General features: G+C 38.6%; 1 protein-coding gene across 1 annotated transcript in view; it reads right to left on the bottom strand.

Annotated features, from left to right (window-relative positions):
• Positions 1–14,505, bottom strand: part of LOC142348526 (uncharacterized) — a 127,293-nt gene continuing 112,788 nt past the window's right edge. The window contains exons 19-21 of the mRNA XM_075399899.1: positions 11,187–11,279; positions 1,322–1,420; positions 1–341 (exon numbers count right to left, since the gene is read on the bottom strand). Of these exons, the coding sequence (XP_075256014.1) occupies positions 83–341; positions 1,322–1,420; positions 11,187–11,279 (451 nt within the window). The 3' untranslated portion in view covers positions 1–82. The remainder of the gene's footprint in view (positions 342–1,321; positions 1,421–11,186; positions 11,280–14,505) is intronic.

Genomic DNA, 14,505 nt, shown 5'->3' with positions numbered 1-14,505 from the left:
GTCAAAATAGAATAGATCCCACTAATCTAACGAGGCATTAATGGAAAAGATCCCAAAAGTGATAGAAAAAAACAATTTATCGTTAAACAACAGCCATTGGGGCGTTCAAACTTTTGGTCTTCTTTCGTGGCTTTTTCGTACAACACAGTTGACCATTTCGCAGGTAGTGGTAAGCACAGTCACACTTGTCTGAACCGCACCTCACGTGAACAGGTCGCCTTCGGGAGGACTTCTTCATCATGCGAACAATTTGTTCAACGTTTTCTTCTGTTAGTCTGATTGTTTGAGAACCGTCGTCAGGTTGTTCACGACCCTTGCATGCGGGGCAAAGCAGCTCTGTGCGAGTGAAACACGTCTCTCTTAAATTATTATTTTTAACTATTTTTTTTCAAAAAATTGCAGTCTGTTAACTTTTAGTTAAATGATGATTATAATAAAAGCGAAATGAATTCTAACTGAAAGTAAGTTTATTTATCCCGTTGCATCTGGCTATAATTTTCGGGTTTTGGAGAAAAAACCACGGAAAAGAAACCCCAGCTGATTTCAGTGGGGAAAAACCCCAAGGAAGATTACACCAAGGAAATGAGCCCGTAATTGAATAATAAAAGAGCAGCGCATTTAGCGATTTTGGCCATGCCTTGTGGGTCATTGCCATGTTTCATAGGCCCATATGGGCTTGACATAAATCTATATGAACTTAAAAAAATTCTCACGACAAAAATACGTTAACATGGAGGTTATTTTTTCCTAGACTAATACTTTTCAATCAAATTTTGAATTGAAATATTTGAATTGTTAAAAGAACGGGCGAGCAAGAGATTTGTTTATTTTGGCGTCTATTTGACCCAGCATACTTTTTCGTTACGTTCAGTTATAATTTCGAAAGAGCTTCGCCAAAGATTATAAAAGCAAGGTCTCCAGCTTTGAAGAAAGATCTTGTATACAAAAGGGTGCACAATTATAATAAAGCAATCAACTTTATGTTTATTAATTTAAAATTGGTTCCGCACTCCTCCCCCATTAATTGGAAATGCGACTATCTAGGGTACTGGAAGAGGACGGGGAGGGGGCTAAGTCTGCTTATTAAATTTGTTCACCCTGGTGCCGGTTATGAACCCCCCGGTGTAAACTGTTTGCGTTTTCTCAGTGTATTTTATTTCTGGAAAGAATACCACATGCGCTTGGACAGCGGGCGCAAAAAGGATGCTGCTATCATGATGTTGAAAGACCGAACAAAAATAGATGACCTCTTAGAAAAAAAACTTCAATTTTTTTTAAATTTTAAGCATTAAACAAAGGAGACATATAATAAATTCCTGTGTGATCGCTTTTGATGTCTTCTTTGGTAGTCGGCTGTCTGCCCTTCACGACAGAGTACACGTGATGGTCTGCACTGTTCCAAGACTTCCCACTTACTGGACTGAAACAGACGAAAAACGTATCATGTCATCCTGAGGGTGGCGGTAGACCAAATCATTGTGAATCTTTATAAAGGTTTTGTTTTTTGTTCGGGATGACCAGTACTCTCATCTTCAACTCTACATTACTTGTTCTTAGTTATTGAAAAAGTCCTATTGAGAAATATTATTAACTGCAGATAAAAATGAACGCTTGAAATGCGATTCAGGAATTTTATTGTGTAAGATGAATAAAATAATGATTAGTCAATGAAAAAGTTTAAAACAAGTTCATAATTAAAAGTCTTACGAGATGGTTCGATTGGAAGTCATCAAATCTTATAGAACCTATAAAGAAGAATTCTTGAATTAAAAAAAAAACAAATTTCCGTCAAAAATCTCTAAGCTTGGGTTGCTGATGAAGCAGTCGAAAATCTTTGTTTTTTTTCAGATTTTTTGATTTTTGGTTGTTTTTCATCGAAACTAATTGAGTAACCACCATTTTAAGCAAATTGTGCCCGACTAGTATCTTTCCATTAAGGTAATTCGCTAAAAGTTTCACTTTGCAATTCAGACATTTTTGATTGGTTTTTGTTCCTCACGATTAAATTTTACAATTGGTAACTTTGCCAAGCAAACATTTGTTCTTTTTTATTCACTGTCGGATAACTAATTTCTTAGATCTCATGAAATGTAGAAAAAATCTTATCAGAATTTATGCAATAAAATCTTTGAAGCAATGATTCAACTTAGGTATAATTCTATAGAAGAGCTCCCATAGTTATCATTTTGATTACCAAACAATACTGCTGGTGGATAAAAACTCAGTTCATGGGTCATACCTCTAGTGTTTTGTTACAGATATCTCATCAAATTTTATTTTAATGTGCTTTGTCTTTACCAATTTACCTTCTGGTATACATTCTGTCAGCTAATCTAGGCTACTGTGAGATAGTTATCTCAACCAACCATGATTGAAATACAAACTCTGAACCTACACAAAATACAGATTTTACTTAAAAATACTTACGAAAAAGAAAAGAAAGGATTTTTCAAAAAAATCACTCATCATGTGCAGAGAGACAGCTTTGAGGGGGCGAAACAACAAGAATAGCGCGACAACAACAAAGCTCAGGCTTAATTTTCTGATTGTTCACAACAATCTGCGACACGCACACACACTTACTTTTATTAAGCTTTGAAGTGCGTGGAATCAGATCTATGCAGAATTTCAGTCTTAGTCTTTCACTTCACTTCTGTATAAGTGACAGCAGCTGTGATTTTTTGGAAAAGTCAAACTAACACTTTGTTGTTAACAGGTGTAAAACGCAATTTTGGTATACAGCAGTTTTAGTGACCTCGTTTTGTTAAAATTTTAACCCGGTCAGCCTGTTCGCACTTTTGGGGGCTCTTTTTACACGTTTACAAATGTAAGCAATTTAGAAACAAAATATGCCGACATAAAAATTGTTTTAATGAAATGAAAGTTTGAGGAATTCATTAATGCTCGGCCTTCACATCGCCGGCCCTGTTTTCCATCACGAAAACATCTTTACTGTTTGGTGACACAGGAGCGAGCTTCACCACTGGTCTGTTGTAAACTCCGTAGTCCGTTCGAACTTTCGCTGATCGAATCACTCCGTCGGACCCTTCGATGGTCTCCGTGACCGGACCCAGATTATTATATCCTCGCTTGTCACTGTCTTCGACCAACCAAACGATATCTCCTTCTGTAAGGTTTGCTGTAGATCGCCACTTTTGCCGGTTGTTCAACGTTGGTATTTACTCTTTTCGAAATCTGTCCCAAATGAGATTTGCATAGGCTTGAGTTTGTCTAAAGAGCTTTCGATGATCGACAAATTCTTCTGCGCATGGTAGGTATGGTAAGCAAACATTCGTGTTGCCCAGCAGGAAGTGATTGGGGGTCAGTGCTTCTAGGTCATTGACATCTGAACTTACGGGAGTCAACGGTCTTGCATTCAATGTTTGCTCCACAATACACATCGTTGTTGAAAGAACGTCCTCTGTGACTGATCTGTTCCTCATACATTGCCTTCTTGCAACTTCTGACCAACCGTTCCCATACCCCTCCAAAGTGGGGTGCTGCGGGTGGGTTGAACTTCCATCTAATTTCTTGCTGAATTAGATGTTTCTCAATCCGTTCTTCGTTCCATGCAGCAACGTAATCTGCAAACTCTCGTTCACCTCCAACAAAGTCTGTTACGTTGTCACTGATGATCGTGCTGGGTTTGCCTGTTCGTGCAATAAATCGCAAGATTGCATTGAGACAGCTATCCGTGTCTAATTTGTGTACCACTTCTATGTGCACCGCTCTCACAGTTAGACATGTGAACAGACAACACCATCGCTTTTCTTTTCTTCGACCAATCTTCACAGTGAAAGGGCCAAAGTGGTCAACTCCAATATTTGTAAAGGCGGTTGACGCATCTAAACGCTCTTCGTGTAGATCTGCCATTACTGGTGTTATCGTTTGTGCTCTGCTTTTTCTGCAGGTAACACACTTGTTCTTGATTGATTGTAAAACGTTTCGTATGCCTAGGATCCACATCTTCTGCTGAACAATGTTTCTGACATGCTCTGTGCATTCGTGTTGATTGTTCTTGTGCTCGTTTCGCAACAACAATTCAATTGCATGATATTTCCAATGTAACAATATTGGATGTTTATGTTAAAGCCCAATTGACTTTTACCTACTCTGCTTTTGGCACGAATAAGACCTTCCTCATCCAGGTAAGGTGAGAATTGTAGAGTTTTCCTGCTTTTTGGGATTTCTTGTTCAATTTTCGGAGACTTCATCTCTTCACCAAACTGTTCTCGCTGTAATAACTTGAGGATGCTTGCTTTTGCTTTTTCTATTTCTTCAATACTGACTAACAGTGTTGCTGGTTTGTATTTGCTGAATGCCCGCCGTACGTATGCCATTGTATTCACTATTCTGTTAAAATTGCTGAATCGTTCCCACTGAATAACCGCTTTCTTTTTATCAGCTTGTGTCATGAAGACTGATGAAGGTATGTTCTCTTCATCTGAGGCAACGATTAGGTTCACTTGCTCTGGCCATTCACATTCTGGTTGCTTAACCAGGCCGGCCTTTTGATCCACTCACTTCTTTTGAGTTCCTCAATGTTGATTGCTCTGGTGCCAATGTCCGCTGGGTTGTTGATACCGCTCACATGCTTCCACTGTGAAACATCAGTTGTATCTAGTATCTCAGCCACTTGATAGGCCACAAACACTTGCTGCTTATGATGGAAACTGTGTGTCCACTGCAATACCGTAGATGATTCTCACTAAAATCTGCAACTATTTATCTTCATTTCTTGTTCCTTGACTATCTGTTCTTTCAATCTCACTGCCATTCAATCGTGGTCTTGAAAGATGCCTCATCGGTGCCACTCTGCATTTTCCAATTAAAAATGCTAAATCGGCTGAGCATTCCTTTGGTTGGGATCTTAGATAGGCCACTGCACACATTGTGTCTTCAAGTGCATCAGCAAACACATGAAGTTCGGTTTTATCCCTCTCTGTGTTGAAGTATCTTCTATCAATGCTTGTTTCAGCTACATTTAGAAGTTGTTCCTTCCACCTCAAGAACTCTGCTACTTCACCAGGCTCCACTTGGTTGTCCCAATGTTGACCATTTTTAGTCCAGATGCCTTTGAGAAGTTGTCTCATGGTAACGCTGAACGGAGCAAACAATCCGATTGGGTCAAATACAGAAGATACCAGTGACAAAATCTTCCTCCGGGTTATAGGGGCTTCAACATCCCTGTTCGTACCTCAGCAGACTTGAACACTATCATCAGGAACAGTCCATTGTAGTCCAAGCACTGAGGATCCCTCTGTATTGAATTCCACTTCGACTTGCTTCGTGTTGCTGATTGATTTCAAGTCGATTGGGATTGCTTTGCAGACCTCATCGCTGTTGCTTATCCACTTTGTAAGTTGAAAGTCATGCTGCGAAAGAAGAGGTCGCAATTGAATGAAGACTTCAATTGCCTCTTCAGGGGTTTCTACTGATTTGATGAAATCGTCCATGTAAAAGTTGTTTTTTATTGCTTTTGATGCAATTGGATACACTTCTTCGTTATCGAGTCCCACTCGTTTGAGAGCATAGTTTGCGCAAGTTGGAGAACTCTTAGCTCCAAACACGTGACGCTGAATTTCATATATTTGAACAGGTTCATTAGTTTTTTGGCGCCATAGAAACCTCATGCATTTTTTATCCTGCTGGGGAACTTGCACTTGTAGAAACATCGATTCAATATCTGCTGTTAGGGCTACTGGTCTTTCAGGAAATCTGAAAATAGTTCCAATCAAATCATGCAGTAGGTCAGGCCCTGCTAGTAGCTTGTCGTTTAGGCATACACCAGTGTACTTCGATGCAGCATTGCAAACACGTCTCACTTTGCCAGGCTTGTTCGGGTTTTGCACTGGATGGTGTGGCAAATACCAATCTTTCCCGAAGTGTCCTTTCACATCAGACTCGTCCAATATTTTTACGAATCCCTTCTCTACGTCTGTATCTATCGACTGTTGATACAAACTTTAAAGGTTCGGGTCCATTTGGAATCTTCGCTCCAGTGAGTGAAGCTGACCCAAGGCTGAGCTGTAATTGTTCGGCAGGTTGGGCTCGGGTTCACTCCAGAGCATTCCCACTTTGTGCCGCTCACCTGTGAACTTTGTCGTACTCTCTAGCATCTTCTGTGCATGCAGTTCCTTCTTTGACTGAATGACGACGTCAATTTTGGAACCATAGGTTTCTATGTCCCACCATTTTTGGATATTCTCAGCCACTTGCACATCTTCTGTGAAGGCAAAATGACAAACATTTTGTCTTCTCTTGTCCGTCATGGGTCCACTGACCACCCATCCTAATTCTGTTAAAACGCCGAAAGCATCACTTCGCGTTCCTACCCTGTAGTCCAATAGTCTCTGTAGCTCTTAAGCATCTTGACCGAGAATGACGCCGACGTCCATCAAGTTGAACGTTTTGTTTGGGAGAACGTTCAAGTGGTTGAAACTTTGCCTCAGTTTGTTGTAGTCGTAGTTTGTGGTTCCCAATGAAATTTACGGGTGTACAAACGCTTCTATCGAATGTACTTTTGAATGCGGTCCCTTTTTTTATGGACATCATTTCTGTCTTCAAATCTTTCGTTCCGTGTATGTCAGCTATGTTGAGTGAAACATCGGTGCCATTGGCTCGCAACTTCTCATTAACGCTTCGGTCGATGAATGATACCGTTGATCCACTATCGAGGAAAGCATATGTGTTTAACCTGTTGCTGCCACTCTGAAATGAGACTGGAACTATCTGAAGAAAACTCGTAACTTCGTTATTTTGACTGATTGTTGCTGCGCTTACGTTGACTGCGTGATTGCCCTCGTCCATTTGGTTTTCTGAGTGTAGCAATCGGTTGTGCTTTTTGGTATATCCATTCATACCACAAGCGTTGACTTTACAATCTTTGATCGCATGTCCTTTTCCCAGACATCCGTAACACAGGCGTTGCTTCCTTACAGCTGCATAACGATCATTCACGTTCATGTTCTTGAACAAAAGACAGTTCCAAATTTTGTGCGTTTCATCGGGTAATGAGCAGTGATCGCTAATCGTTGCCTGCGCTTCCCTTACTTTTGAACTCGCACATAAATTCGATGATTTAGAGAACTGCTTGGTTTTGTTCGCATTTCGTCGATGATCCTCCTTACGTTCCCCTGTGGGCTGCGACATGCCTTCGTAAACGAATGACATTCTTGATAGCCAGTTCTCTATGAGACAGAGATCTGGTCGGAGCTCATTGGTTTCATCTACATAGAACCACCATTTCTTCAGATTAGGGCGCAATTTTTCAATCGCGATTTGCAGTGTTGCACTAGATTGCAAGTTGCCTTCATATTTGTAGTGCTTCAGAACACTGACTACGTTTCTGATGGTTGTTGAATAACTGACTAAAGCTTTTTAATCATGCATTCGGATCGCCTGTTGATTTCGCAAAGTATTGAGTTGTGCTTCAACAATTAGGTAAGGTCGGCCAAACCTCCGTTCCAATAAAGCCCAAGCTTCACCATATAGATCTCCGGAGTAGCCCACACTTGCTATAGCCGCTCTTGCTATGCCAGTTAACAATGTTTTCAAGTGGCTCATTTTCTCTGAGCTAGGTATTTCACGGTTATGAACGGTTGCTACAAACATGTTCGACCATTCCGGCCACTCGAGTTGGTTGCCGTCAAAAGAATTTAACTTCAACTTTGGTAGGTGACTACTGCTTAGTACATTGCACTCAGACCGGTCGGTTAAACGGTTGAGTTTGAAACGGTCGCCGTTTGGGGATCTGGATTTGAGTAGGCTTTCTCGATCAAAACTGACTCGATAGTTTTTGTGACCGTTCTTTGTATGATCAAAAATACAGTCTTTGAAGTTTGCAAATTATCTGATTGGTCGAGCCAGCCAAAGACGTCCTTGCTCTTCGGATTTTTCCAATTGAAAGGCGATCGATTTCTTATACTAGGCGCGGCACCATCATCAGAACCAGAATCTTGGGATCAAGGGTTTCTTTTTCGTATTGCAGTTTGAGCGCACCATCTTCTGCCAAACGGTGCAGTTCCATCTCCAGCTCCTTCTGCTTCATTACATATTCAATTTTTTTCAGACGCATTTTGGTGTTAATTTTTTTTTTCTAGAGCTGCAAGCTTCTCTGCTTGCTTTGCCCTTTTATCGGAAGACGCTTTGGACTCGTTGTCCTGGTTTTCCTTTTGTTGATTCTTAACAGCATTTTGGGACGTTCCTCCCATAGATCTTGGAATCTTATTGTTTAGCTCTGCAGCCCTGCTTTAAAGAAGGGTCTGATTCTGCTGATCCGCCATGCTTGTCTGGCCGTGGATATATGGCAACCAATCCGCTTCTAAGTTGATGAAAAATTCGCGTTGTTGGATTTTGTGTCGTCGGTAGAATTCCAAATTGTTAAAGATATCACCTCTCTTGTCAAGTAGCTTCTCTAGGCTGTTATTGAATTGCAAAATTTGGTTATATACTGTTTTAACTTTGCTAAGCCGATTCTTTTTTTTATCAGTTCGTATCCTTCTTTCTCCTTCAGCTCAATCTGCTTTGCGCAGTGATTGATTTGTCTCTCAGGGTTGCTGTGACTACGTGACCGAGTCACAATTTGTTTAGTTTGACGCCGCAGTTTGACGTTTTTTTGTCCCGTGGTTTTGTTTTCGACAACGTTGGCACCTCAACGTCGTTTGACTAAGCAACTCGAATTGTCTCGTTGGCCTTTTGTTTTGTTCGAGATCAGACAGCGGTTTGTATTCCACTGTCCGGTTCGGCGGACCAAATGTAACGGCTGCTTTCCTATCAGTCACAAGGAAAGTTTTATACCGCCCAGTTCGTTATTATCGGTTTACAAGCTGTCGGGTTAGTAAGTTGTGCAGTTCGCTTTTGTAACTTCATAACCGCTTTTCTGTAAATTACCGTTGCATTAATGCATTAAACGTTGTTTTTTAGTCCAAATAACTAATCGTTCAACTTTGCTGAATAATAAAATCAGTTGCTGGAATTACTCAGTAAGTTCCAACTAAATAAACAATTTTTCTGAGTTTTGGTTAACAACTCAATAATTCAGTTTGGGGCTATTCAAAACCAAAATTTGTATCCCTATAGGTTGCTCACTGTTTATATTTCTAAACGGGGGTACATTCGGTTTCAGAATAGAACACAATTCACAGAGGAGAACCCGTCGTTTGCCGTAAGCGGACTTGAATTGTTGGTCAAAACAGAGGTCCTTCGTTAGTTACTGGGGCCGGAGCCATAGAGATGACGTAGCATCTAGATTTTTGGTTTGGAAAACTCAAGTCTGTGAACTGAAAATCTATCTTTCACCGCCTATTACTTTCAAAGAACTGATTATAAGTCGTTCGTCTGGTCAAAGAAGAGGAATTTTTGTCACCCTAATTTTCGGCTATCAGAGGTTCTTTATTTTCCTTTCTCTCAAGTTACTCAAACTTTCAAGACCAAATCGATGGCTAGATAAATTACAAGTTTCACGTTAGCAAGACACAGTATTTTACTGCTCAAGTGAGATTGTTAGGCAGACTGGATTTCCTTGTGAAAATAGTTTTCTTAGTTCTTTCAAAGCCAACCTGACTTCAACTGACAAATCTTGTGTTCTGCTGAAGCCAGAGCTCCCGTTTTTCCACAAAACTGAACCCGGTTTCTATGATCACAACAAAGCTCAAGCTTAATTTTCTGATTGTTCACTGCAATCTGCGACACACACACACACTTACTTTTATTAAGCTCTGAAGTGCGTGGAATCAGATCTATGCGGAATTTCACGAGTCTTAGTTCTTTCACTTCACTTCTGTATAAGTGGCAGCAGCTGTGATTTTTTAGAAAAGTCAAACTAACACTTTGTTGTTACCAGGTGTAAAACGCAATTTTGGTATACAGCAGTTTTAGTGACCTCGTTTTGTTAAAATTTTAACCCGGTCAGCCTGTTCACACGTTTGGGGGCTCATTTTACACGTTTACAAATGTAAGCAATTTAGAAACAGAATATGTCGACATAAAAGTTGTTTTAATGAAATGAATGTTTGTGGAAATCGTTCATGCTCGGCCTTCACAAGATCTAAAAAATCTTCATATCTGCCAAAGCTTGTTGGTTGCATCTCTGGGGAAAAGTTTTTCTACCCCACTTTGTTGACATATTGTAAATAAGTGATTGAAAATCTTATCACTTTTTGGTTGAACTGATAATTTGTCTTTGATCCAAAACAGATAGCAAAATTTTAAGGTATCATCAACATACATCTACTTGATCCCATGTCTGCCTAAAACCAAGCGCAAAGTCAATCGGGACGATTTTTGTCTGTGAACTGAAACGCAAAGAGGCACGCAGAAGAAGTAATGGTGAATAGGGTGAAAGTTCCTATCGTGTCTTTGCAATGCTGCTGCTCGACGCTGTAGCTGCAGTGCATGTTAAACGGTGACGTCATTTGTGTGTTCAAAAACTGGAGACGTGAATTTACATGCAATTGGGGGTTTGTACGATTGAGATGGCCTTGTAAATTTATGTAACTATGCATCTTGTTTTGCATTTTGTTTTGCTTTCCATAGGGCTGACTGATAACATTTAACTATAGGAGATGAATGTTAACAACCACATGTAAACTTGTGGCTGCTCCAGCCATCACTGGTCGCAATTGATGAAGGTGACTCGACATGGGCTCTTCTCACAGCCTTATGGAATCTATGAAGAGGGCTACATATCTCGGCGCGCGAATTATAATTACTAAAATTTTAGCTACTAACCGACTTTATCTAATATAATGAAGGACAATTTCAATTGAGACGTAAATATGATTTAGGAGTCAATTTTTATGGTAGAAATTTTAAACGACTGAACACAGCTGGAGAGTTGGAGTTTTTTTCAGGGAACAGAGTCGTTGAAGTGTCTCATTGGAAAGAGACTTCAAAGAACAGATTTTTATCTGCTCCAGGGTAATTTGACAACATCAACAAGCTTTTGTGTGAAAAATTTAAATCTCCGACTCTTTTCTGCCTGAATTTTGCTGAGTCACTATTGTCCTTAACTTTTTTTACCTTCAAGAATAGAAACTCAGTACCTGTTTCTCACATCTAAAAAGTTACATTTTTTCCTAAGTCAATTTTGGGCACAACCATTACGGTTTTTCTTCAAAAGCTTGCAAACTTAGCTCAAATCACAAATTGTTTTTAGGAAAAGGAAAAGATCCATATCATCTTACCCTATAGATGTCTGATCGTCGCAAGGGCATTCGCAACCTGCCACTTGGTTAGCATACGTTGTCATCTTCCCACAGTCATATGTAGTGCTTCCTCTAATCACATTAATTAAACAACACATTTAGCATACCCCCCCCCCCCCACCGCCATCGCCATTGCCATTCCACTGTTTAGTGGGCATGAAATCATAAATCAGTGTGCATGTACCACTCTACTCAGTAATGTATTATAAAATAATAGTTTACTTGTACCTGAGGTTTTGTAAAGCGGTCTTGCGGGTGGGGGGGGGGGGGGGGGGGTGGTGAATTATAACTCGGCATTGGGTGTTACGAAACAGAACTCCGGCCTAGAGGAAAAATGTTTGCGTGCTGCTTGTTCTTTTAAACTTTGTATACAACTTTATGATTTTTGTTAGTTCCAGCTGATCGTTAAAATGAGGTCAAACGGGACTCGAACCAACTTCTGCAACAGTATGATAACAAGAATTTGTAATATTGCGACTTAAACTCTAACTCGTACTGTACCCTTATATGGTAGAAACTACCATTTTAGGATGTCTTTTCGCATCCAATGTTGATCGTTAATTTTATGATTGCGGACCCAGTGAAGTGAAACTTGGCACCTCTTGATAAGAGACATACTAAATCTTGGTAAATCTTGCCAAGATCTTGCCATGGTACTTACCAAGAAAACATCAAGATATGTACGAACTTGCAAGTTCTTTGCATGGCTATCAAGAAACAAGATTTTGGCAAGATTTCCAAGAAAGACTAACCATGACATGGCAAAATATATCAAGTATTAAAAATTGAATAGCACCCAAAAATAAGATGTAGCAGGAAATCATAAGATTAAGCAAGAATTATCAAGAATTATATCAAAGAAAATATCAAAACTAATACAATGTTTGCATACATAACAAAACTCCTTGAAATGATGTTATCACCAGTTTTGCATATTAATATTTATGAGCACATTGGATAAATGTATACAAGTCTTCCCAAAATTAATCTCCAAATTAATTTATATCCCTTCAGCAGTTCTGGTGAAACGTACGTGCAGACACTGTTAGAGCTCTATTAGCATTGAAGAGAGGCTACCTGCACCCATTTTTTGCAAATTTGTCCAGGTTTTGAGGACAAAACACGTAAAAGTTTCTAACCTCTTCGTTAGAGAGCAATTGAAGAAGCAACTTAATAACGTGTTTTGCTCCCAATAAACCACAACATCCAGCGTTCAGTATTTGGCCTTCTTTAATTATTTACAAAGTTTCAGAGAAATCAATGAAGAAATTTTGTTTTTTCGCTTTCTAGTCAGTCCTTTGCGTTAGGCACAGATGAATAAAGTTCAGGTGTTGTTTTGAAATTTATTCATGAAACTGCTGTAAAAAATTTCTGTATTATTATCAAGGTGCATGCTTTGAAAATTTAAAAATGCAAAATGTAGTTATATGAAACCTGGCCCATCCCTTTAAATGAATGTTCCAACAAACTGTTAAACTCTGTCCAAAAATTTTGTTAACAAAGACAAAAAAATTCAATAGGAAAATTGGAAAATTATTCATAATGCAAAAAAAATCTGAACCCATTGGGTTACCATTTACTGAAAAACAATAAATTTACTGAAAATCAGCATTGAAAACAATTTTAAACACGATTTATCAAAACAATTGGTCCTGTTACGCGTATATCAGAGTCTTTTTACCTTTCAATTCCTTTTGGAAAAAAAAAACAGCTGTCTCGGATTTTTTCTGATGTGATAAACGATAAAAATTTCACAACCAGTAACATTGAAAATTAACGAAAGACTGCAAAACAAAATTTATACTTGGCAAAACGTAGGAAAATGATTTTTCACAATAAAACAGAATCAATGAAGCAAAATTAACTGGAAGCAATTTTCATTATTCAACTTCTGCTTGTCATTGCTTAGAGCTTACTTACAAAAAAGTCTTTCAATTGTGGTTTTCACTGCAAAAGAATTGTTATGAAGCTGAATATGTGGAGACTTTTCCAATGAGAATATTTCATCAAAAAAACAGCTGATCATCCGTAATGAATATCTAACGAAACAACTCATATATCTTGATTTTTGATTAAATCTGGCTTCCAAATTACGTTTTTAACCTTGTCCTGTACTATAATAAATTCTACGCCAAAATTAAGTTGTATCGTCTGTTATCTTGTAACTTTTTTATTGAGCTAATAGAAAACAGCGAAAAACAAACAATGTGTTTGGTACTGAAGCTCTAAATGTTTTTGAATGTGTGAGATCGAAAAACCTAATGTAAATTGTGCATAAGATTAGCTTGACAAGAAGCTCTACTTATTCAATGTATGCTTGGCCAGAGAAATGAAACCTCGAGGAACAAGAAAGAACGTGAAAACGGGTTATAAGAGATGCCCAAGGGTGGCACACTAGGCTTGCAAGTAAGAGATGCTGGTTCGAATCCAGTACTGGTCCATTTTTAGAGTAGTAGAACCTGCTTAGACCCCCTAACAAAATGTTTTCACGTCCTTTTTCCTTTTGACCCTATTATTCTCAAACCCCGTACTTATTCTTAATCCTCCAATTTGGTACATCTACTCCTTAATTCAGAACCAAAATCAAACCCCGGCCTCACTTTAATTTTTAACAATCTATATTTGTTTTTGTTTTGGAAGAATGTCCTTCAAATTGCACCTTACTCTACTATGCGCAGTATCTCCCCTACTTCAACAGAAGTACACGTGAAAGTATGAATTTTGAATAGTTAACCTTACAGATGCAGTTCATTTTTTCTTTTTTTAAAACAAAAGCATAGTAAAATTATGACACTTCACTCAACTAAATGCAGTACGCACCAAAGTTTATTGTTTAATTTACTCAAATAATCCACTGATTTCCACAATAACTGTTAAAATTTCAAATTAAGCATATAAATTATAAATGATTTCGATTTAAAATAAATGAATTAGAAGAAATGAACGAATTTAAGTTTCTCACTTTGATAATTGCAGATTGAAAACCAAAAATCAATAAATCGATTAAAAAAATTCTGGGAAACCTTGATTTGTAGATTCCATCATAAAAATTACAAAAAAACAGATTAATTCAAATTGTTATCACAGTTGTCCACAATGCCCCATAGTGTAAGTTTTGTGGCATAAAGATACGTTCTGTGGATTAATAGACGTCGCCTTTGTCTGAATGTAGTTTCACGGCTTTTAAATTGTGTTATCCTAAACAGTTGGTAGTGCTATCTTAATTCTTGAAGCAATTGGTCAATATGTTGGTCAGCTATAATTTATATAAATCATAGCGTTTCTAGTGGTAAGAACA

The sequence above is a fragment of the Convolutriloba macropyga genome, chromosome 10 (genome assembly GCF_964194025.1).
Source record: "Convolutriloba macropyga chromosome 10, txConMacr16.3, whole genome shotgun sequence".
Taxonomy (NCBI): Eukaryota; Metazoa; Xenacoelomorpha; order Acoela; family Convolutidae; genus Convolutriloba; species Convolutriloba macropyga.
Note: the sequence above shows the minus strand (reverse complement) of the source record. Positions and strands in the feature narration are given on the sequence as shown.